This window comes from Canis lupus, chromosome 25 (genome assembly GCF_011100685.1).
Source record: "Canis lupus familiaris isolate Mischka breed German Shepherd chromosome 25, alternate assembly UU_Cfam_GSD_1.0, whole genome shotgun sequence".
NCBI classification, from domain to species: domain Eukaryota; kingdom Metazoa; phylum Chordata; class Mammalia; order Carnivora; family Canidae; genus Canis; species Canis lupus.
The window spans coordinates 34065770-34091646 of record NC_049246.1 but is presented as its reverse complement, the minus strand read 5'-3'; the positions used below and the strand labels follow the sequence as shown (position 1 = coordinate 34091646).

The window sequence follows — 25877 nt, the reverse complement described above, 5'->3', positions numbered from 1 at the left end:
GCTTTATGGTCCCAGGGAATGGCAGGAGGGGATGTGCAAAGGGGCAGGAAAAACTGTGGTGGTGGGGACAGAAGGTCGGGACAGGGGACTTCCAGTCAGGATAAGCAGAATTCTTTACCACGTTAGCAAAGGCCTTGAAAAGGGACTGAGCATTTGAGTTTATGGTGTAGGTCCTGATCCCTTGAACAGAGAGTGGGACTATGATCCGGGGAGACCAACAGCGTTAGCATCTCCTCGTTAGCATCTCCTCGGAGCACCTCCTGGGAGCACGTTAGGAATGCTAATTCTAGTCCCACCCCAGACCTGCTAAATCAGAATCTCTGGGAGTAGAGACAGGGAGTCTGTTTTAACAAGCTCCCTTGGCTAGTCTTTGGCACTCCTCTAAAACCTGTGTGTACATGTAATGTACGTATACACACAGACACACACACACACACACACACACACACACACACACCCTCTGACCCTTGTTAACCTTTATCAATCCTAGACAAATTTAGGGGGAAGCCGTCAAAGGCCATTCATTAGGGCTTGGGTTCAATTTGCTTTTTTAAAAGAAATCTGAAATTCTGACCATTTCTAACCTACACAGTTGTAGAGAGAAGAGTGTCGGGAATGCCCACGTGTGCCTTACTCTCCTCATGAATTAACCTTTGGCCGTCCCTGTCGTAGCCAACTCCTCCCACGTTACTTTTTATTTTATTTTTTATTTTGATTTTTGGGAGCACTGGGAAACAGTTGTCAGCTGTGCAGACTGGAGTCCTTAGCCGACTCGTGTCCTCACAGTGAGGGGCTTCAGTGGGGCCTTGTCCTGGGCATCCCCTCCGCAGAGTTATTCCCTGTGTGCCATGCATATGACTGTCCTCCTTTGTCCCCATCTGAAAATGGTCCCTTGCCAGAAGGGAAAATTCAAGGTAGAACATCAACATTTCAAGTCTTGTGTTAGGAGTTTTTGTCTTTTAAGGTTAAAATTCCTAATTTGCTCTCAGTTGCCTCCCATCCCCTAGCAGACAAAGGACTTGTTCTGACCTGCAGGGATGTGATGGGTCAGGCTGGAAGAGGTGGGCTTCTGTTCTTGTGTGTTTAAGGCAGTGCATACAGGGACCTGGTTAGTGACCAGTTAATTAGCCCATGGCAACCAGGCAAGAATTCTTTTTCTACTTTTAAAAGAGAAATAAGTGAGGTCCAACTTCCTATCTTGTCTTTGTCGTATTGACCCAAGGACTTCATTTCTTGAAAAACAAAGCAAAGCACCTTGTATGTGTTCACCTGGCCATGTGTGGGGGCTGTTATTTCTCAGGCCCCAGCTAATGCCCGGTTGCCTCCTGTTCCTTTGAACCAGCCAGGCTCTTCACTGGAGTTTGTCCTGAATCCGGGCTGACTTAATGCCAGTGTTTCTCCCAAGAGCCCTGTGACACACAGAGGCTGTAAATGCTGTGTACAGGCCACGTGCAGAGAATAAAAGACGGGACACCTGTGCAGCTGGGGTGGCAGAGAGGCAGGCAGAGGGACCAGAGAGCAGGATTTAGTTCTGCTGCAGGTGCAATGCTGGAGGCCTCCGGGCCCAGGGGGATCAGATCAGTGGTGAATCTAGTCTGAAGTGGTTGCCCAATTCGAGGACCTCCTTACATGGGCTTCAGGCAGGGGGTGACCCAGCACAGGGTCCCAGGGCCACATTGGTAGGCAGGAGTGCCTGGAGCTGGCTCTGGTGTCTCAGGATGGGGCTGCGTGTGTGCTAGCTCTCTGGGACCTGTTACCAGTGTGTCTAAACTTGCTTGTTTCTCTTTATGGCTTGGCTTCCCCTCTCACTCCGACCTGGGGTGGGGCCAAACCCAACCAACCACCCATTGACTGCCGGCGGCCTGACCACAGTTGTGAAGCAGCGCATGCAGATGTACGACTCACCACACCGGTCGGCCCTCAGCTGCATCTGGACGGTTTGGAGGACCGAGGGCTTGGGGGCCTTCTATCGGAGCTACACCACGCAGCTGACCATGAACATTCCCTTCCAGTCCATCCACTTCATCACCTACGAGTTCCTGCAGGAGCAGGTCAACCCTCACCGAAGCTACAACCCGCAGTCCCACATCATCTCGGGCGGGCTGGCCGGGGCCCTCGCTGCCGCTGCCACCACCCCCCTGGACGTCTGTAAGACGCTCCTCAACACTCAGGAGAACATGGCCCTCAACCTGGCCAACATCAGCGGCCGGTTGTCGGGCATGGCCAACGCCTTCAGGATGGTGTATCAGCTCAATGGCCTCTCCGGCTACTTCAAAGGCATCCAGGCACGTGTCATCTACCAGATGCCCTCCACTGCCATTTCCTGGTCTGTCTATGAGTTTTTCAAGTACTTTCTCACCAAGCACCAGCTGGAGAATCGAACTCCATACTAAAGGAACAGGCTGTGGGCAGTGATTCCAGAATCTTTTATTTTTAAAAGGCTTTCCCTGCCTGCTTCCCTTCTCTTGTCCTCATACTTGGTTGAGGTTATCTTGGCAGGAGGTTTGCAGGGGTGGGGGGCCCTCTGCTCCCTGACGCCTCAGGGGACAATGGGACAGCCGCTTACCGGAAGGCCGTCCTCAGGGACATCCGAGGTGGTAGATGGGGAAAGACTTTGGAAGGGGAGCGAGGAATGGCTTTTGCTCTCCGTCCCCTCGACAGGAATGTAGCTTTTCTGCCTCACTGTAGCAGTCTCCTGCCCTAGAATCAGCTCCCACGGGAGGGGAGGAAATGTGCAGTGACTGGAAACATTAAAAACAGAGAATTCTGTACATAAAAGTTCTAGTACACAGTCGAAAATAGATGGATAATGTTTATCCTTTATTTTTCTATGTAGAAGTTTTTGGCGGGGGGTGTGTGTGTGTGTGCCAGCGTGTATGTGCAGATCAGTGGTACAGCTGGGAGTATCGGCTGTTCTTTAAAAAAAGAGAGGGCTGGATTCTAACATTGGGTTAAGTAATAAAAAGGCGCCAAAGTGATAAATTGCTGAACGTGGCCTAAAATTGTGTGGAGCCCCCAGATGGCAGTTTCACTTGAATGTAAAATAATAAAGTTTCTATTTTGAAGTTCTCTTTTCGTGGGGGTAAAAGGTACGTTGAAAACAAAATCCAAATGATGATGTATTACTTCCAGTTACTTCTTTTCTCCTTTTATTCAATCAGTCACCTTCATGTGCCTTTTCCCTCTGTCTTTCCTGAAAATTCCAGGACCAAAGACCTGGCCCTGGAGTGTCTTCTCTCGCTGTCAGCACACACGTGTGCACACATCATGTGGCAGGATGGGTTGCATTGGAGGCCAGCGGCCCCCAGTAGGATCGGGATACCTACTGACACCATTCCCTTCTTCGTTGTGAATGATGCGAGTGTGTGCCACTCTGGGCCAGCACTTAGCAGCTCTTGACATGCCAATCTTTTGTTACTTGTTGGGCAGGCAATGGGGGTAAGTCCTACCTTTATCCTAGGACTTATTTCTGCTTTAGCCTTTAACTCCGGCACTCCAGATAGTCTCGTTTTTGTGCGCGCGTGTGTGTGGACTAAATCCGTTTCCCTGTGTGGTTTCAGGGATTTTTGAAAAGCCTAGCAAGTATGTTGATGGCTTTTGTCCATCCCTCTGTTCACCATGAGCTCACCTGTCCTGTCACAGAGACTCTCGCCTCGCAGGGAGGGACTGAGGTCGGATCCTCTGGCCAAGTTCAGCTGCGGAAGCGAGGCCCAGACCCTCGTGCACAAGTCAAGCCGCCTCTCCAGAGCTGGCTGCAGCCTCACTTATCTGCATCAGCTGAGGACTCCAGGCCTAACTGCCTTGTTTTCTGAAATGGTACATCCGAGCCAGATGCTCACTAAGAAAAATGCAAGCTTGTTTCCTCTGGCCACGCCCTTTGATTGGCTGCCAGGCATCTCCAAGGGAAGACCAAGTGGCTTCACGGTTTCCTTCTGGAGCCCTTTAAAAATGAGTAGGAAGCACACGTATGTTCAATCTGGTGGGCCTAGCCCTGACCTTCGGCCTTTGCCCTTTGCCCCTCACCTTCCACAGGGTCAATGCAGTGCACCTCACTGAGATCCCCACCCAGACTCCTTTGGAGGCTATTACTCCTGCAAAGAACTCAAAGGTGGCACTGGGACAGTTTTCGTCTTGCACCCTGCATACTGCCTCCAGGAGTAGTTTTGAGATCAGAGACAGGACGGTGCCATATCGGGCAGCTCCCACTCGTGACCCCTGAGCAGGACCTTGACTCCTGGGCTGGGAGGTCTCGGCTGCTGACCTGTCCTACTTTGGAGCTGACCACTCCCACTCCCTCACCTTCCTCCACCCAGTCAGAAACCAGTTGCAGGATGCCTCTGTCCCACCTGGGGGTGCCAAAAGCCCATGGAAACCATGGTGCTCCGGGAAGTATTTGCATCTTCTAAAACATGCTGTGCGTTACTGTGAAATTCTGCAAAAGGAAGACAATTATAATTCTAAAATAATTATCCAACCACTGTTTTTCATCCTCTTAAGATATGCCACACTGCTGCAAAATATTCTTTCCTATGGGGTTTTGTTTTCGATGGTATTGAGAAAAGAAACTGTTCACTTCTCTAGGAAAACTCCTTTGGGTGAGGGATGCAAGAAGGAGAGGCAGGGAAGTGGGTTTGAAAGCTCTGTGGACTGAGCTGGAAGGTCTGGGAAATGGGGGGGGGGGGCACTCATCCTGCCTCCCCACCGCCCCGGACCGTCCTGAGCCTGGATGAGCCATGTATCTGAAAGAGTTTTGAAAGTTGTGAAGCACTGAACAAATGTAAGTTGTCTTAATTTTATGGGAATTAATTTTCCCCCTTTGAGCTCCAAAGTTTGTGTTCTTGCGCCGTGCAGGCTGCAGTCCAGTTATCAATAGTGACTTTGACATTGAGAAGTAACTAAATGGGAAGGTGTCCTCACCCCACCCCTGGTGATGATCACCTTAACGTAATCATGGCATGTGCTTGTTCGTTCGTGTCTTTGGGGTGATGTCCGCAGCCAGGCAGTGCCCCTTGAGTGCAGTGCTCAGTCACTGCGTGGGCATACAGGCATGAACTCCTATGCCCAGACCGTGGTGTGAGATTCAGTCCCTTGTAGAACAGGGTTTTATTAACTTTGTATTGAATCTAGCTATTTACTGGCCTCCATCCTGTGTGTTTTCTGTTTGTTTGTAATGATGTCTTATTCCAAGCACTGTCCTCCAAAGTCCCCCCTCCAAAGCTTCATCTCTAGCACGTTGTTATGCCAATAAGGTTTATTTAACTTTATTTAAGGATGACTGTGTCTGTTAAATGCGGATGTACTGCTGCTTCCTACCTGTAAGATGCACAGTGTAGAAGGGTGAGCAAGTATTGTTTCTTAAATGCCTGTAGTAAATAGCACAGTTTCTGCCTCCAATTGTTGCCAGCTCTCTGGAACAGGGACAAATGTGTGTTTATGTGTGGGGATATTTCAGATTTGCTGCTACCATTGTGACACTGGAGCTAGAGAAAATAAAGCCTTGATCTTTGAAGTGTTGTGGGCTCTGTGGTGGGAATATTGAAAAGAGGAGAGTGGATGGGGAGAAGGAGGCTGATCCATGGGGCTGGTGCTTAGTCCAGCCTCACTCATGCAAAACCAGATCCATGGCTGGGATAGAAAATGCCCTTTCAGCATTCCTAGAAATGGAAGCAGATCACTATGTTGGGCAGCTGAGGGACGGTCACATCATCATGCCAAAGCAAGGGCTGAGAGCCACCTCTCGCTTTGATCTCCACCCTGGGGAGGGTGGGAGTTTTCTTTCCTAGTGTGGGAGTGTGAGGGTGACAGGCTGTGAGGATATGGGATACACAGACCTGGTACCTGGAATGTGCCTGTTTCACGCTTTGTGTGTGGGGGGGGCATGTGTGCGCATGTACCTCCCCCACCCCCACCCCTCTTAGAAGTTCAGTGAGGGTCCCTCTTCATGGAAGGCCCAAGAGCAACTAGATTCCTCACATAATTCCTGAAGATCACAGGTTAAGCCAGATACCTAACCTTTTCTGGAGGTAGGAGAGGGGTGGAGAGAGACCTCAGACCCTTTTGAAAAGCCAGGGACAGGTCTTGACTCTTCACAAAGCTCGGAGGTCAGAGAACCTACTTGCAGCATCACCACTGAAGGCCATAGCAAGGGTGAAAAGTCAAAATCGAGGGCAGACCTGAGAACCAGCCATGGGCAAGGGTGCGTGAAGTAGGGAAAGGGATTGGAGATTGTGGAACACTCGAGGTAAACTGGAAGCTGTGGCCTTTTACCAAAGGCCAACCCGAGCTTCTCAAAGCAGATCTGTGGCTTGTGGTTGCTTCCACTCCTCTGGGGTGGGTGGCAGACATGGGAGCAGGGGGCTGTTTCCAGAGCATACATGTCCATCCTCCTCTGTGTGCCCCATGAAGTCCATCTGCCACCCAGGCTGGAGTCCATCCCGTAAGCAGAGCACCGTGTCTGGGGCCTTGGGGAAAACAGCCAAGTATACCCTGTGGTTCCTGCCCTGTCCAGCCTTAGGCAGCCCAATAGGGGAACATAAGGGAATACACAGAGGTAAAACAGTAACGTAATGCCCGCTGGGTCAAACTCCATGGCCATGATTTTCCTGGCCCTCTTATTCATGACTCTGTCCCCACTGGTAGTTTGCTAGAGCCAGCCCCTGCACCCAGCTCCCTGGGCAGACTCTAAATTTCCTGCCAGCTTCCTGTGCCATGCTGTCATGCTGCTATTTTGAAATCAGGGATGGCAGGAATATTTGCACCACAGAAATAGGCATGCACTACAAGTCAGGGCTTTTTTCTTACCAGCTTGCCAGTCTGCTACAGCTGGCGCACAGCCCAATGCTCAGCACATGGCAGGTGCTTGGAAAATGTGTGCTGAGAGAAACTTTTCATCTTCCTACCGGTTCCCCTTCTAGTGCTGGACCCTCCAGTTCTGCCCATGGCAGAGGCCCTGTTCATCCCAGTGGACCCTCTCCAGCACATCCATGCTCCTCAGATGCCAGCCCTAGAAAAGCCATCAAGGGAAGCAGGTTCCTTTCCTGCTGGGCCTAGGTCTCCTTTCTATCTGAGTTCTCGGGAGAGATGCCAGTCCTACCCACGAGAGCAGTCTTAGGGAACAAACAGCTCCAAGAAGAATGTAACAGGCCCAGAGTTGTGCAAGAGAGAGACAACCACTGGGAGGGTGTGCAGGTGGGCTGGTACTGCTCACAGGGGAATGAAGAGTGGTCTTTGGTCTGAGGCAGAGGCAGCCGTGGGCTAGGAGTGATGAATGCAACTAGAGAGAACAACTTAGTGTGTGGCCATCTGAGCATTGTAGGGGGTGCTCCAGTGGTAAGCTGCAAATCAGAGCTTTGACTGCCATCAGGAGTTTGACCTTGAATCAGTAGGTGATGTGGAGCCATTAAGGGTCTTGGAGCAGAGGGCACCGTGAGCTCGGCTTTAGGAAGAGTCTCTGGCAGGAGTGGACAGGATGAGGTGGAGAAGGAATACTGCGGCCACAGTATTGGTGCCACAGTGAAACCACCAGAAGTGGGATAATGAAGGGAATGGCAAGGTGACCAGAACAGAGTGCATGTAGCTGATAAGCGTGTAAAAGTGGTATCTACAGGGCTTGGGGGCAGGGTGCACGTGACTGTACGGAAAGATGAGAACAAGAGCTCACTGTCTGAGAGCAGGGGCGGTGTCAAGGGGGGGACTTGGCCGAGAGGAATAGCAGGTGGTGGCAGAGAAGGTACCTTGTCTCTACGTTCAGCCTCTCCTCCAGCATGCACAATACCAGAGCTTTGAGCTCTTAGCTAAGAGCTGCCTCTTTAGCTCCCCTCTCCTGGCTTCCATTTTCCCGCCCTCCTTCAGGGTTGTCCACCTTGACTACCATCCCCTGGCTTCAGTTCCTTTCTGGGCCACCTAGCGATGGCTGCTCGGGAAGCTTCTGCCTTTGCACCTTCCTGTCTCTCTTCCCTCTTTTGGTGCTGGCCTGCCTTCATAGCTTCAGCTGGCCCCTTGAGAGAGATGGTTCCCAGATGTGGGATATAGCACCCTCGACTTCTCTCCTGAGCTCCAGATCTAAATGTCCAGGTGCCTGCTGGGTATCCTCCAAATCTTAACATTTGTACCCTAGTTCCAAGAGACTCCTGCCCCCTGCTGCCAGAGGCTTACCTGTGCTACTCACTTGCTCAAAACCTTCCAAGGCTCCTCATTGCCCATTGAATTTAAGAATAGGCTCTCCTACATATGCCAGTACCTGATTTAGCTTCCTGTGTGAATGAATAAAGAGAAACAGGATAGGATAGCAGGATAGATGTATGAGATCTCAGGTCTCAATCCCAAACAGAGCAGTGCTGCCTTCTTTCCAGAACTTTTTTTCTAAATTTTATTTTATTTAAATTCAGTTAATTAACATATTATGCATTATTAGTTTCAGAGGTAGAGGTCAGCACTTCATCAGTTGCATATAACACCCAGTGCTCATTACATCACATGCTCTCCTTAATTCCCATCACCCGAGTTACCCCTATCCCCCACCCCCTCCCATCCAGCAACCCTCAGACTGTTTCCTATGATTAAGAGTCTCTTGTGGTCACATTCAATGCAATCCCTATCAAAATACCATGGACTTTCTTTTTAATTAATTTTTATTTTTTTAAAATGATTTTATTTATTCATGAGAGAGACAGAGAGACAGGCAGAGACATAGGCAGAGGGAGAAGCAGGCTTCATGCAGGAAGCCCTGATGTAGGACTCGACCTGGGGACCCTGGGATCACACCCTAAGCCAAAGGCAGACACTCAACCACTGAGCCACCCAGGTGTCCCTGGTGACCATGGACTTTCTTCAAAGAGTTGGAACAAATAATCTTAAGATTTGTATGGAACCAGAAAAGACGCCAAATAGTCAGAGGTATGTTGAAAGAGAGAACCAAAGCTGGGGGCATCACAATGCCCGACTTCAAGTTGAATGACAAAGTTGTGATCATCAAGACAGCATGGTACGGGCACAAAAGCAGACACATAGATCAATGGAACAGAATAGAGAATCCAGAAATGGACGCTCAACTCTGGTCAACTCATCTTCAACAAAGCAGGAAAGAATATCCACTGGAGAAAAGACAATCTCTTCAATAAATGGTGTTGGGAAAATTGTACAGCCACATGCAGAAAAATGAAACTAGACCATTCTCTTAACCACACACAAAGAAAAGCTCAAAATGGTTGAAAGATTTAAATGTGAGACATGAATCCATAAAAATCCTAGAGGAGAACATAGGCAACAACTTTTTGAACTTGGCCACAGCAACTTCTTGCAAGACACAATCTATGAAGGCAAGGGAAACAAAAGCAAAAATGAACTATTGAGACTTCATCAAGATAAAAAGCGTTTCCACAGCAAAGGAAACAGTCAACAAAACTATAAGACAACCTACAGAATGGGAGAAGATATTTGCAAATGACCTATCAGATAAAGGGCTAGTATCCAAGATCTATAAAGAACTTCGCAAAGTCAACACCCAAGAAACAAACAATCCAGTCATGAAATAGGCAGTAGACATGAACAGATATTTCTCTAAAGAAGACCTACACATGGCCAACAAGCACATGATTAAATGATCCATATCACTTGCCATCAGGGAAATACAAATCAAAACCACAATGAGATACCACCTCACACCAGTGAGAATGGCTAAAATTAACAAATAGGAAACAAATGTTGGCAAGGATGAGAAGGGGGAACGCTCTTGCACTGTTGGTGGGAATGCAAGCTGGTACAACTACTCTGGAAAACAGTGTGGAGATTCCTCAAGAAGTTAAAAATAGAGCTATCCTATGACCCAGCAATTGCACTACCAGGTATTTACTTCAAAGATACAGATGTAGTGAAATGATTGGGACATCCACACCCCAATGTTCATAGCAGCAATGTCCACAATAGCCAACTGTGGAAGGAGCCACGATGTCCTTTGACAGATGAACAGACAAAGAAGATGTGGTATATGTACACAATGGAATATTACTCAGCCATCAGAAAGGACGGATATCTACCATTTGCTTTGATGTGGATGGAACTGGAGGGTATTATGCTGAGTGAAATAAGACAATCATTATATGGTTTCACTCATATGTGAAATATAAGAAATAGTGAAAGGGACTATAAAGAAGAGGAGGGAAACTGGGGAAAAATTAGAGAGGAAGACAAACCACAAGAGACTCCTAACTCTGGGAAAGAAACAAAGGGTTGCTTTGTTTTGAAGGGGAGGAAGATGGGGATGGGGTAACTGGGTGACAGGCACTAAGGAGGGCACTTGATGGGATGAGCACTGGGCATTACACTATATGTTGGTTAATTGAATTTAAATAAAATATTTTTTTAAAAAAGAGTCTCTTATGGTTTATCTCCCTCTCTGATCTCATCTTGTTTTATTTTTCCCTCCCTTCACCTATAATCCTCTGTTTTGTCTCTTAAATTCCATAAGTGACATCATATAATTGTCTTTCTCTGATTGACTTATTTCGCTTAGCATAATACCTTCCAGTTCCATCCATGTCATTGCAAATGGTAAGATTTCATTTTTGATGGCTGAGTAATACTCCATTTTGTATGTGTGTGTATCTGTATCCATTGTGTGTGTGTATGTATATATTTATATTTATCTATATATATCACATCTTTATCCATCCATCTGTTGGTGAACAGATGGACATCTGGTCTCTTTCCATCATTTGGCTATACAGATCTTTGTTCCCATTGGAATGTCCTCCTCCCTCTCCTGCTTCTTCCCTACCTCCTCTCTCTACCCATCAAAGTCTTATATTTAAGATGCCCTGATGATGGCATTTCTTACTCCATTGGAAAGTTCTTCCTGTCTCTCATATGAAATGTGATCTCTCTCTTTCTCTCTTCCTTGTCAGTACCTGGCCTAGAGCCACTGGGGCCTACCTTGCTTTGCACTTTTGCTACCATCTGTCCAGGATGTGTGCCCCATGAGAACAGAAACTGCTGTTCATTCATTCTTTTCTCCACAGCACCCCCCCCATCCTATCATGTCCCTCATTCTGCATAAGAGCAACAATCATTAGCTGTATTTAGCAAACTTCTGAAGTCCTGTAGAGTTTGGAATGCCTATGGGATATCAGAGGTGGAGATACCTACTCAGAAGGAATAACAATATTGGTGCTCAGGAGCAAAGCTGGAACTGGGGCTAAGGATTTGACAGTTACCCTGAAGGGATGTGGTGGCAAAAGCCATGCACACAGATGAGAACTCCAAGAGAGAACAAGAACTTTCTGGAATGCTCAGATTTAATAATGAAAAAATTAGGAACTGGGAGACACTCGAGTGGTTGGAAAACCATGAAGGTCGCCAAGAGCTGAAGCTTTTCAGAAGGAGGAGGTGTCATCAGTTCTACCTGCTTATGTGTGGTGGGGAAACAACTGAAGCAATTAAAAATTTCCACATTTTTCTCCTTGCTCTTGTCCTTGGTTTGTTCGCCCCCCCCCTTTACTCTTGTCTTTACTAGTTGCCTTATAAATCCCACCTTTGCCAAGTTCACCTGCTTTCTCTCCCAACGCCATTCCTAACGTATCTGACATAATATTCCCGTAGGTGATATTTAGGTACTCAAAATTGCACATCTTAGGATTGTTCATGATTGTTCATGAAATTCAAAAGCTGGAAACAAACGATATCTATCAAGAAGTCAGATAATTTGTAGAACATCCAGGCTATCCCAGTAGTTTAGTGGGAAGGAAGAAAATTTCATGAGGGGTCTCCAGCCAGACACCATATTTAAAGTACAGACTCCCCAGTACATTTATACAATTTGAGAATACTTCCAAACTTACTTCTCTGGCCTTGCCTCCTACAAGTAATATTTCGGGGAACATGTGAGCTTTTGCTTTGGTAAATGTATGGCTATGAGATGATACTTTAGAATTCCAGTTTTCTGCTGATAGGGCTTCATTAGGAAGCTCTTTGCTGATGTTATTATTTACCCATGGTGGTCCTGATCTTTCATTTTCCATTGTAGGTGGGGCACCTGGTGAGAACCACTGGTGGCTTTGCTGAGTGGGCAAAGTGCCACCCTAAGAGGGACAGCCTAGCCCATGTTCACTGTTATCTGAAACTCCTCTGTGGGAAGAAAAGATAGAAATCCAGGTGATCCACTGTTTTTGTCTTTGACCCAGGGCATTTGAGGCCTGCCATTGCTTTAGAATCCTCATGAATTTCTATTGTTGTGAAGGACTCACTGCTGACAGCCTTTACTAAAAAGCAGAACCCAACTGAAGCTTCGTGAAGCCCAGAGTGACAGAAGTGACCCACTGTGGATATGTGGGTTCCCCATTATTGTCACACTGGCCCTTGTGGCTGCCTTTAGGCAAGAGGTAGCTTAAAAAAAAGAAATAAAGAGTAGTTCTGAGAACGTTTGCTCTCTTCTGTTTCTGGACTTATGGAAATAGATTCTGGCTTTCTACTGAAAAATGAGAATATCCTCCTGGTGGACGCCTTTAGCTCAGGATGACAGGTGTCAGACATGTTTCCTGAGAGTCATATATTTACCTTAATGCAACCATGTGAGTGAAATATTTCAGCAAATTGTCTCCCTTTAGCTAATTGTGTCTGTGCAAAGTTTGGAATAAAATAATAGGCAAACTTCAATGAAAAACCCATAATGCCCTTTTTCTGGAGTACTGGGCTTCACGAGGTTTTAATGGGTACTGCTTTGTAGTAAGTACTTTCCATAATGAGAATCCTAGGTGAAAAAAATACCTAAGGATTCAAGGCAATGTCCAAACTTCAACTGCTTTGGGTCCCAGACTGAAAAAACATCACCAGCCTAAAAGCTGGTAAGACCCGAAGGCTCACAACTTTCTTTGCTTCTTGCTTATTTTCTAGCATTTCCAGTGATCTCATTCATGATTTAGTGTATGTCCATAATAGGGAAACTTTATGGTCAGTTCATGGTATTCAGGCAGGATCCTGGATCTGATGGCCAAGTGTAGTGTATGATCCTCACTTGCCTCCCCTCAAACTCATGACATGAGTGACATCTGGGTGAATGATACAGGAGTCATGGCTAATGGTACTGCAAGGGCAATTATACTGAGAGGAGCAGCCAGGAAAAGAGAAAAGAGAAAAGAGAATGTTCTAGATGGAAAGATTGTACCAGACCCTGAGACTATTATTCATCATGATAGAAAAACTTCCTTCACGCAGAATGGAATCTGAAGGTCCTAAGCTTCATGGTGTTCCAATGAGCGAGGGTTGTCAAATGTACGTCAAATGTTCTTAAATTCCTAGTGTCATGCTTCATCTGAACCAGCTTCTTATTTTGAAGAGATTGTTTTTGTTGGTTTGGCTTAGATAAAAATCTTTGTTTATTGACGCTCTCTTGAATGTCCACCTTGGCCTCTGTAAGGCTTGTGTTTTTAAGATCAGCGAGTTTCTAAAAACCAGATTTGAAAAGCATACAATTATCTTATGGTGAATACTAATACATGGATAATTTTATTTGTTGTTATAATGAAGTAATTTATTTGCTCTGGTCCATTTTAACCATTGAGCACATAGCAGATGGGTCAGCATATCCAAAGGTCTGGATGCTAGTCCTGGAGCTCACTAACTGGTTGGACAATCTTGAGTGGCCTTGGCCATATCATTTAATCTCTCTGGTCTGTAGTTTCCTCATCTGCAAAGTGAAAGGAGTAGGCCAGATGTCCTGTAATAGTTCCTTCAGCTGCAGTAGCCTCTGTTCATATAGTATAGGCTCCACCTTGTCTCTAAGTCTATAATCAAAAGTATGATTACATGCTTTTTATATGAGATTGGAAAGAGAATCTCCACAGACCTTTTAGCCTGCCTGCCATAAAGAATCATTCATTATCATTTTTCTTTACTACTATTCACTTCTCGTTTCCTATACAATCAAATATAAACATCCAGAAAATTGGTATAGGAAAATGATGGATGTTCAGTGTATTTCACATCCTTCTCTGTAATAGGCTTTTAACTGCTACATCTCTGTGCAACTGTAATTAAATAACTGGTTTACCTATATGTCTATCTAAATTCTGAGTGCTGGGATCCCTGGGTGGCGCAGTGGTTTGGCGCCTGCCTTTGGCCCAGGGCGTGATCCTGGAGACCCAGGATCGAATCCCACATCGGGCTCCCGGTGCATGGGGCCTGCTTCTCCCTCTGCCTATGTCTCTGCCTCTCTCTCTCTCTGTGACTATCATAAATTTAAAAAAAAAAAATTAAAAAAAAATTCTGAGTGCTGACTCTTCCTCTGTGTTGAACTCTAGGCTCTGCACAATGCCTGAAACAAAATAGGTCATAATGTATCAAGTGCCTGCAACTTCCGGAATGTGATAGTAGTAATGCCCTTATTTTCATCTAGTATATGCCTATAGGAAGACACAATGTAGTTTTTCTGTGGCTTTTTTTTAAATTGTAGAGACTGTTTAAACTTAAAATTAGACATGGGGGTTTTAAAAAAGATTTTATTTATTTATTCATGACAGACAGACAGACAGACACACACACACACACAGAGGCAGAGACACAGGCAGAGGGAGAAGCAGGCTCCATGCAAGGAGCCTGACATGGGACTGGATCCCGAATCTTCAGGATCACACCCTGGGCTGAAGGTGGCGCTAAACTGCTGGGCTACCGGGGCTGCCCTATATTCGGTTTTTAAGAACAATTTTAGGTTCACAGTAAAGTTGTGAAGAAGATAGAGAGTTCCCATATACCACCTTCCCCACACATGCACAGCCCCCCCTCATTATTTTTTAAAAGATTTTATTTATTTGAGAAAGAGTACAAGTGGGCAGAGGGAGAGGGAAAAACAGACTCCCCGCTGAGCAGGGAGCCCGATGTAAGGCTCAATCCCAGGACCCTGACTCTTAATTGACTGAGCCAACCAGGCGCCCCAAGCACCCCTCATTACTAACATCCCACCAGAATGGTACATTTGTTACAATTGATAAATGTATATTGACACATTAATATCTCCCAAAGACTGTAGTTTACATTAGGGTTCATTCATGGTGTCGTACATTCTATAGGTTTGGACAGATGTATAATGACATGTGTCCATTATTATAGTATCATACGGGGTAGTTTTGTTAGCTTGAAAATCCAATGTGCTCTACCTATTTATCCTTCCCTCCCCTAACTTCTGGCAACTACTGATCTATTTACTATTTCCATAATTTGCCATTTCTAGAATGTCCTATACTTGGAATCATATAGTATGTAGTCTTTCAGAGAGGCTTTCTTTCACTTAATTAATATACATTTAAATCATTAGTTAATTAATTAATATACATATTAAATCATATAGTATGTATGTATGTATGTAGTATGTATGTATGTATGTAGTCTTTCAGAGAGGCTTTCTTTCACTTTTCTTTCACTTAATTAATATACATTTATTTTTTTTTTAATTTTTATTTATTTATGATAGTCACACAGAGAGAGAGAGAGGCAGAGACACAGGCAGAGGGAGAAGCAGGCTCCATTCACCAGGAGCCCGACGTGGGATTCAATCCCGGGTCTCCAGGATCGCGCCCTGGGCCAAAGGCAGGCGCTAAACCGCTGCGCCACCCAGGGATCCCTTAATATACATTTAAAGTTCCTCTATGTCTTTTCATGGCTTGTTGGCTCATTCCTTTTAGTGATGAATAATATTCCATTGTCTGGCTGTACCACAGTTTATTTATCCATTCACCTACTGAAGGACATCTTGATTGCTTCCAAATTTTGGCAACTAGGAATAAAGTTGCTGTAAACATCCATGTGCGGGTTTTTGCCTTGAAAGTTTTTAACTCCTTTGGTTTGAAGAACGTGATTGCTGGATTGTTTGGTAAGACTGTGGGGGTTTTTTTGGAAAGAAACTGCCAAACTGTCCTCCAAAGTGACTACTATTTTGCCATTTTGCATTCCCACCAATGAAGGAGAGTTGCTGCTGCTTTACATCCTTGTCAGTGTTCCGGATTTTGGCCATTTTATTTTATTTTATTTATAAAAGATTTTTTATCTATTTATTTGAGAGGGGGGGGGCATGAACTGGAATGTGGGGAGTGGACAGAGGGAGAGGGAGAAGCAGACTCCCCGCTGGGCAGGGAGCCCAACCCAGGGCTCTAGTCCAGGACCCTGGGATCATGACCTGACCTGAAGGCAAATGCTTAACTGACTGAGCCACCCAGGCACCCCAGATTTTGGCCATTTTAATAGGTGAGTATTTCTGTCTCATTGTTTTTGCATTTCTCTGCTAACATAATATGAAGCATCTCTTCATATGCTTATTTGCCATCTGTGTGTGTGGATAGATAGATAGATAGATAGATAGATAGATAGATAGATAGATAGATTTCTTTTCTTTTTTTTTTTTTTTTTTTGGCAAGGTATCTGTTAAGGTCTTTGACACTTTTTTTTAATTGGGTTGTTGAGTTTAAGAGTTCTTTGTATGTTTTGAATAACAGTCCTTATCAGACATCTTTTGAAATATTCTCCCAGTCAATGACTAGTCTTTTCATTTTCATGACAGCATCTTTTGCAGAGCTGAAATTTTTAATTTTAATAAAGTCCAGCTTATCAATTATTTCTTTCATGGATCATGCCTTTGGTGTCATACCTAAAAAGTCATCATCAAACCCAAGGTCATGTAGGTGTTCTCCTATGCTATCCTCTAGGAGTTTTGCAGTTTTGCATATTACATTTAGGACTATGATCCATTTTGAGTTAATTTTTGTGAAGGGTGTACAGTCTGTGTCTAGATTAACTTTTTTTGGCATATGGATGTCCAATTGTTCCAGTACCATTGTTGAAAAGACTATCTTCATTGTATTGCCTTTGCTCTTTTGTCAAAGATCAGTTGATTATATTTACATGGGTCTCTTTCAGTGTCCATTCCACTGATCTATTTGTCTATTCTTTTATCAATACCAAACTGTCTTGATTAGTGTGGCTTTGTAGTAAATTTTGAAGTCAAGTAGTGTCGGTTATTTGACTTTGTTCTTTTTTCTTCAATATTGAATTGGTTATTCTGGGTTTTTGCTTCTCCATATAAACTTTAGAATCAGTTTGTTGATATCACAAAATAACTTCTTGGGAATTTTGATTGAAATTGCATTGAATCTATAGATCAAATTGGGAAGAGAGTTCTCATTCTGACAGTACTGAATCTTCCTTTCCATGAACATAGACTATCCATCCATTTATTCATTTCTTCTCTGATTTCTTTCATCAGAGTTTAACAGTTTTCATCATATAGAACTTGTACATATTTTATTAGATTTAAAATTAAGTATTTCATTTTTGGGGTTGCTAATGTAAGTGATATTGTGTTTTGAATTTCAAATTTCATTTGTTTGCTGCTGGTATATAAGAAGGTGATTGACTTTTGATATTAACCATATATCCTGCAACTTTGCTATCACTAATTTGTTCTAGGAATTTAAAAAGATCAATTCTTTCAGATTTTTTGCAAAGACAATAATGTCATCTGTGAACAGAGACAGTTTTATTCCTTCCTTCCCAATCAATGTAGTTTTCATTTCTTTTTCTTTTTTCTTTTTTGTCTTATTGCATTAGCTAGGACTACCAGCAAAATGTTGAAAAAGTGATGGTAGGGGACATCTTTGCTTTATGTCTATCTTATGCCATCTATGCTTTTAGGGGACATCTTTAAGATCCTTATCTTATTGGGAAAGCTTCAAATTTCTTACCTTATGTTAGCTGTAGTTTTTTTTGTAGACATTCTTTATTGAATGGAAGAAGTTCCCCTCTCTTCCATGTTTACTGCAAGTTTTTATTATGAGTGGATATTGGATTTTGTCAAGTGCCTTTTCTGCAACTAATGATATGGTCATGTGACTTTTTTTTTTTTTTTTTTTTTTAGCCTGGTGATGTGATGCACTACATTAATTGATTTTCAAATGTTAAGCCAGTTTTGCATACCTAGGATAAACCCAATTAGTCACAGTTTATCATTCTTTTTATACATTGTTGGATTTTATTTGCTAAACTTTTGCATCTATGTTCATGAGAGACATTAGTCTATAGTTTTCCTTTTCTTGTGATGTCTTTGGTTTTAGTATTAGGGTAATGCTGTCCTCATAGAATGTATTAAGAAGAATTCCCTCTGCTTCTATCTTTTAAGAAAGATTGTAGAGAACTGGTGTAATTTCTCCCTAAATGTTTGATATAATTCACTAGTAAACCCATCTGGGTCTCATGTTTTCTGTTTTGGAAGTTTATTAATTATTGATCTAATTTCTTTAAGTAGATATAGACCTATTCAAATAGTCTATTTCTTCTTGTGTGAGTTTTGGCAGGTTGTGTTTTTCAAGAAAATGGTCCATTTTATCTAGGTTATCAAATTTATGGACATCAGTTTTTCATAGTAATGCTTTATTTTTCTTTGACTGTCCATGGGATCTGTAGTGATGTCTCCTCTTTCATTTATGGTATTAGTAATTTATGTCCTCTCTCATTTTCTTAGTTAGCCTGGTTAGAGACTTAACAATTTACAAAAGAACTGGCTTTTAGTTTGATTTTTATCTATTGATTTGTTTTTTATTTTATTGAATTCTGCTCTAATTTTTATTATTTCTTTTCTTCTGCTTACTTTGGATTTAATTTACTCTTATTTTTCTACTTTCCTTAAGGTAGAAAGTTAGATGATTGATTTTAGATTTTTCATTTCTTTTCTTTTCTCTCTTTATTAAAGATTTTATTTAGTTATTTGAGAGAGAGAGAGAGAGTGAATGAGACAGAGGGCTAAAGCAAGGGGAGGAGTACAGGGAGAGGGAGAAGTAGACTCTCTGTTGAGCAAGGAGCCTAATATGGGGCTCAATCCCAGGATTCTGGGATCATGACCTGAGCCAAAGGCAGAAGCTTAACCAACTGAGCCACCAGGGTGCCCCTATTTTATTCATTTCTAATAGATGCATTCAGTGCTATAAATTTCCCTCTAAATATGACTTTTGCTGTGTCCCATTAGATTTTTTTCACCTTAAATATATACAATTTTCATTTGCCAAATATACCTCAGTAAAGCTGAAAAAAAAGAGGAAAATGTAATGCAATGGGAAATTAGAAATTTTGTTTTGACAGCTTATTAAGCATTTAGTAATGATTTCATGTTATAAGAGACTCAATTTGTTATAAAATTGCCATGTGGTTGTGATGAGAACTTCTGCATCATAGGTAATGAATAATGCCTGATTGGGGTCTGGTGGTCATTGTAGAAGTCTTTTGAAAGCACTTTGAAAGGACCATCCTGCATGGTGTGGAGTGTCTTGCCTCTATTTCTTCTGCTCTCACTCCCTGGTCTGCAGAGCCACTTGGAAAAGCCTCAGTATCATTCTGCTCATGATGCCCTTTATGGGAATTCAGCCACCTTGTGAAGGGTGCCAGCTCCTACTACAGCTAAGATCTAGCATGCTGGGTCTCCCAGAGCCGTGCGGGAAGGGGAGTTTTTTCTAACTCTCTTTGAGTTCTATCTGCATGGAGAATTTTATCAGATGTCTTATAATAAGATCTCTTATAACTCCATCTCACAAATTTTGATAAGTTGTGCTTTAATTTTCGTTTAGTTCAAAGTATTTCAAAAATTCCCTTGGATTTCTTCTTTGGCCCATATGTTATTTTGAAGTGTGTTGTCTAACCCCCAAGTATTTTCCAGCTATCTTTTGTCACTGATTTTTTTAAAAAAGATTTTATTTATTTATTAATGAGAGACACAGAGAGACAGAGAGAGGCAGAAACACAGGCAGAGGGAGAAGCAGGCTCCATGCAGGGAGCCCAATGCGGGACTCGATCCCGGGGCTCCAGGATCAAGCCCCGGGCTGAAGGCAGCGCTAAACCACTGAGCCACCTGGGCTGCCCTTGTCACTGATTTCTAATATAATTCCACTGTGGTCTGAGAGCAGACATTGTATGATTTCTATTCTTAGAATTCTTGAAAGTGTACTTTATGTCCCAGAATGTGTTCTACCTTAGGTAAATGTTCTAACTGAGCTTGAGAAGAATGTGCATTCTGTTATTGTTGGATGAAGTAGTCTGTAGATATCCATTATATCCAATTGATTCATGGTGTTGTTGAATTCAACTATATCCTTACTGATTTCCTCCTCACTGGATCTATTTCTGATAAAGGGACATTCAAGTCTTCAACTTATATATAGTAGAGGATTCATCTATCTCTCCTCAGTTTATCAGTTTTTGCCTAATTACTTTGATGCTCTGTTCTTAGGTACATATACATTAAGGATTATTTTCCCTTCTTGGAAAATTGATCCCTTTATCACTATGTAATGCTTCTCCTTATGCCTGATAACTTTCCTTGTTCTGAAGTCCTGTATGTCTGAAATTAATATAGCTACTTTTTTATTCTTTTGATTCATTTTGCATGGTATATTTTGTCCATCCATTTACTTTTAATCTATATGTGTCTTTATATGTAAAGTGTGTCTCCTGTAGACAAAAAATAATTTAGGCTCATTTTTGATTGCTCTGACAGTTTCTGCCTTATAATTGAGGCATTTCTAAACTTAAAAAAATCATCCAAATAGATAATACCTGCAGCAAGGCATGATTATGTTTACATTGTTCTTTTTTCTATCGGATCACTCTTAGTTTGAGGGAAATTCTGAACTTTGCAATGCTGTGAAAATTGGTCACATATGTGGCGAAAAAACATCACAAATTATCAATTTTGTAAAAGAAAAACAATTTAAAATAATATCACAAAATATATTTAATGTATAAAATAATACAAAATGTAAGTGTTACAAATTATAAAATATTTTGAAATTACTTCCTTTGTAGACAACTTTTAGCAAAGCATCCATTCTCTTGTTACTGATACAAGTAACAAGATACCAAAATTTCCCTGAGAGTTTTTCAGGGGTTAATCAACACTGGATGTTGGGTGAGGAGACAGCCAGCCCTATAAGTTAGAGCAGAGGGGCTTTAGAAAGCTTGTAATTGTCATGTATATATGAATTAAGAATTGTGGAAGCAAAACCTCAAAGATTAGATCAAAGAAGTGCTTTGAGAGTTAATTTGGGAATACACTACCTCTACTAGCATGGAGCAGATTGCTTGGGGAATGCAATTTTATATCTGATTCCCAGAGCGATCAGTTCTTGTGCCCAACTAAATTCTTGAATTTTTATTTCTGGCCACAAGATGGCATCTGATTTTCATTAATACAAGAATCACTCACCTCACCCCTCAAACTGGAAACCCACACCTGTCTCAGTTTTGGGAAGTTTATTGTACCAGATTATTTTTTCAAATGGCAACATCTCTAATGGAAATTGCATTAATTTATGTTTGTCTAGCAGCCTTGAACCAAATTTTTTTTTGTCTGGTGTTCATATCTGTATCAAGGTGTGCTCGTGCATTTTAAATTTTTGTGATTGATCATTGTGTTGAATATGTATCATACTTTGAGAACTTTCCTCATGTCTTTCTTGCCTTACAGCCAAGAGAGAAGACATGAAGTATTTTGACATATATGCTACACGCATTTTGCTTGTGAGTGAGAGGGTACAAATAAGCATTATTCAAATCTAGCTTTCACACTGGGTCTGTACAAGGTGCGTGAATGAAATAACCATAAAGGAAAAACTCACAAGGCAAACTGTCTAAGTTCCAGAGCATTATTAAGAGTAACATCTCTAGATCCATGAGGAGAGAGAGATCAAGTCCAATAGGCTCACCATTGCGCCCCCTATAGCTTGCACAGAACTGGCACCTTGTAGGTACTCAAAACCAACAAACAAAAAAACAAAAGAACTACAACAAAACTTATGAAATGCATGGGTGAAGAAGGCTGAGAAGTGTTTCATGGATGAGTAGAGTGAAGCTGACTCTAAACTATGGGTGTGAGTCAGATGGAGAAAGTCGAGGTGGGGATGCGTGTTACAACTTGGGGAGTCAGCACGACCACCAGGGCCATGCTGAGGAGCTGTGTTTTCTCCAGGGGGGAGTCAAAGACCATTTTAATGGATTGTCAAGATGCAAAGTACACCAGGGGGAAGAGGGGGGACACCATGAAAGACACATGATGCCTATGTAGATGATAATACCAGGCAATATGGGACACCTAGACTTAGGTGGTATAAAGCCTGCGTTGGATCTCTCAGAGAGGGAAGTGATCCACCTGGCTGAGTACATCAGGGCTTCTTGCAGGGTGAGGTAGCCAGGCCTGCTATGATCATACCCGATATTTGAATAGCCTTTTACAGTTTACCAAGCATCTTTTCAAACACCAGCATGTTTAATGTCAACAATATCCCTGTGATGTCAACACAGTTACTATCTCTGCCTTATAGGTGAGAAAGTAGTTGAGGCTCAGAGAGGTGAAATGACTTGCCCAAGGTCACTTGGCCCTCTTGTCTGACCCTGCTTATTGAGGGATGGGCAGAGTAAGAGTTAGACAGGATCTGATAGACCAAAGTAAGATTTCCTCATTTCTTTTTCTGTATTATTACAGCCAGGATGCAGCAATATACACAGCTGTTGCCTCACAGAGCAAAAGGAGACAATTATTTTTCTTCTATTTCCTTATCTGATATTTTTGCCATAAAAATAGTCCAAAAAGGTCTCATTTTTTAATGAGAGCATAGGGGTAATGAATTGGTAAAATGCCACCAAGTTAAAACAACAAAAAGCAAGCCATCTCAAAGGTTTTTTAAAGCCAAGATCATATTAATTTACGATTGAAACCATTTGCATCATTACCATTCCCCTTTTAGGATCTTTACACTCAAGGAGCTTGCTATCTAGCTGCACAGAGAAAGCACACACATGCTCAGTGTAGCAAGTCTTGTGACCTGTAGAGAACTGTACAAAAAACGATGCAGCCCCTAGCTTCCTCAGGGCTTTCTCTGAAGAAGAAGAAGTTTACTCAGCTGTGGCAGGTAAGACCTGAAGGACAAAGGGTGGGATAGCTGAAGCCTCCAAGGAGGCATAACTCCTTGGCCATAGGCCCTAGCCTCCCATCTTTAGTTAGGACAATGCCCAACACACACTCCATGGTTCCTCAGAGGATTCTGGTGGGTGTGAGGCCCATTGATGAAGGTGGCAGCTGGTTTATAATGCATCCTTGGCTGGTTTTCTTTCTTCTTCTCTCACATTGTGGACTGTCTTACTTCTGTTTTCTGGTATCACCTTCCAAATAAACTACCAGCACTGAGGTCCTTGACTGAAGCTCCACGAAGCCAAAAACATGCACATTTGTTTACACATGCTTCTAGAAAAGCTTGCCCTACAAGACAGTAAAGTGGCTCCCTGGCCATGCCTGCATCACATCTTCTATGAGCTCAGAGGAGCTGAGGGGGCCACTAAAGGTGTAGGGGTGGGTGCTCTGTGAGTGGGGAGAGATTTGCCTGGAAACAAGCCAAAAGAACCAAGAGGACTGCTTGGCTGGAGTAGAAGTTAGACTAGGGAAGGAGATGGGTGTTTAGATGGGGGAGCAGACTGAGCTGTGGCCGTGTTGGGCCTTGAGCCTAGGTGGGCTTTCTTTGCTTGGGATTCTATCACAGGTGGTGGCTCTGCTTTTATTTGGAGTCATGAGTGGAGGGAATTATTTTTCCATCATAGACATTTTCCCAGTGAATTCCTTCTGTTAAGGCCAGATTGACTAGTTGAATCAGATTTTCCCTTTCCTGCTGGCTGGGGAGCCTCCTTCGCTGTCATTCACTCCTATATCAGCTTTCTCCAGTTTTCATTGCAATTAGCCTGTCCTACCGTGACAGTGTTTTCACTCTGACAATTTGGGGCTTTAAGAAAAGGATTTGGCAAAGTGCCCTCTTCGTGTACTGGCGTCTGTGCTTGCACCTGTCATGCTTTCTTAAGGTAAGCACCGAGCATAGGGTGATTGAGTGTTGGCAATACCTCTCAGAACATTCTAGGTGCTCAGCAATCAGATGGTACCAGTCAGGGGTTGAGTTTCAGTATCATTTCTTGAGGGATCCAGGAGGTTCACAAAGGTCTCATGAGAATGTGGCTGCCTGACGATTTTTCCTTGTTCTTCTGGGACCCAGTTGCTGACCCAGCTGTCACATCATAGCTGATCCATTGGTTCACTCACCTGCCATGACCTTGGGAAGCCCAACACAGTAGCAGTGTAACTGTTATTGTCTATGAACTTTCTTAGTTTGGCAAAAGACTCCAGGAACCTGCTTCTTCTGTCAGTGACAATCAGTAATACTTTTGACTAATCACCCTGCATATGTGCATAGTTATTTTCTAGATTGCAAAGCATTTACATATGTATCAGCTTATGTGTTCTCTCTCTCTCTCTCTCTCTCTCTCTCTCTTTCTTTTTTGTGAGAGAATGAGAGCACATACACAGGAGTGAGAACAAGCTGGGGGGTGGGGAGCAGGGGAGGGCAGGGACAGGTGGGGAGGGGCAGAGGGAGAGGGAGAGAGAGAATCTTAAGCAGGCTCCACACCCAGTGTGGAACCAGAAGTTGAGCTCAATTCTCACAACCCTGAGATCATGACCTTAAGCAAAATCAAGAGTCAGATGCTTAACTGACTGAGCCACTCAGGCACTACTCAGCTTGCTTTCTCATCTTTAACTAAGCAGGGTAACTATTGTTTTCATGTTATAACTGGAGAAACTCAGAAGTTGGGTGACTTGCCCAAGGTGACATAACCGAGTAGCTTCACAGTGGGAATTGGAAGCCAGGACTCATTTACCACTAGATCCCACTGGTAAGGGAGATAGCAAAAAGCATAAGACCCCATCTTTGCCTAGCAGATCCCAGAGTATAATTTAAGAGAGACCAGATGAGTAGAAATAAAAAAATGACACTGGGTTCCAAGTGCCAAATGAGTTTGAAAGATGGTGTGTGATGTAGGCATCCCAAGGAGAATTCCTCATGAGATACAGTAAGGCTGAGAGAGAGAAGATGATTCAACTCTAGCCCCTTGAAACAACACAACAGTTACATGAGGAGTACTTTTTACAGCTTAACAGGGTCATTTTGGACCAAAAGATAAAGACGGAAAAATATGAATGAATAGCTTCTTTTTTTTTAATAGTTTTTATTTTTAATTTTTATTTATTTATGATAGTCACAGAGAGAGAGAGGCAGAGACACAGGCAGAGGGAGAAGCAGGCTCCATGCACCGGGAGCCCGATGTGGGATTCGATCCCAGGTCTCCAGGATCACGCCCTGGGCCAAAGGCAGGCGCTAAACCGCTGCGCCACCCAGGGATCCCTGAATAGCTTCTAAACAATATAAGCAGATCTATGAATGACAGAATTAAGTCATCAGTGAAATTGGCAATATTTATTTAACTATAAATGTTAGGAAGGACAGCTGTGACTTTCTGCTACCTTTGCAGGAGACAGGACTCAGTTGAAAACTGTGCATTTGGGGGCCATGTGAGACCTGGGTTCAAAAGCAGGAGGATCTTGGACAAGTCATTAAGAACTTTTGTGCTTTATTTTTCCCTTTCTTTACATGAAGATGAAACATGAACTTTCTTCCAAACATGAAAGAGTGTTGCAAAGAATTGAATAGATAATATAAGTTAAGCTGACTGCCACTAGGTGTTCGAAAGCTGAGTTCTTCCTCTATTCAAACATTTTGGCCCCTGGTTGGTGAAAACATCTTGAGCTGGATATACCACAGATTTGGTCCATTTCTGGGTTCCTCTGTGCAAGGCCATTCATTGTATGCATTAAACACTATAGATCCAGTGCCTTAGGAGGACCAGCTTTACAGGGGACAGCGGGAATGTGTGGAACCCAAAAAGAAATGTGTTAACTTCAAAATATGAAAAGAAAATCACAAAATCAAAATTAAATGAACATTTAATCAAATGTCTATAAAACATTGTGTCAATGAATTAAC

The 25877-nt window shown here is 43.1% G+C and overlaps 1 protein-coding gene across 8 annotated transcripts in view; it reads left to right on the top strand.

The window, feature by feature from the left end:
• The window catches only part of SLC25A37 (solute carrier family 25 member 37), a 42996-nt gene extending 37487 nt beyond the window's left edge, over window positions 1-5509 (top strand). For all 8 annotated transcript variants that reach the window (XM_038573788.1, XM_038573791.1, XM_038573790.1 and 5 more), the window contains one exon: window positions 1873-5509. In XM_038573788.1, the coding sequence (XP_038429716.1) occupies window positions 1873-2393 (521 nt within the window). In that variant the 3' untranslated portion in view covers window positions 2394-5509. The remainder of the gene's footprint in view (window positions 1-1872) is intronic.
• Window positions 5510-25877: the final 20368 nt, after the last annotated feature.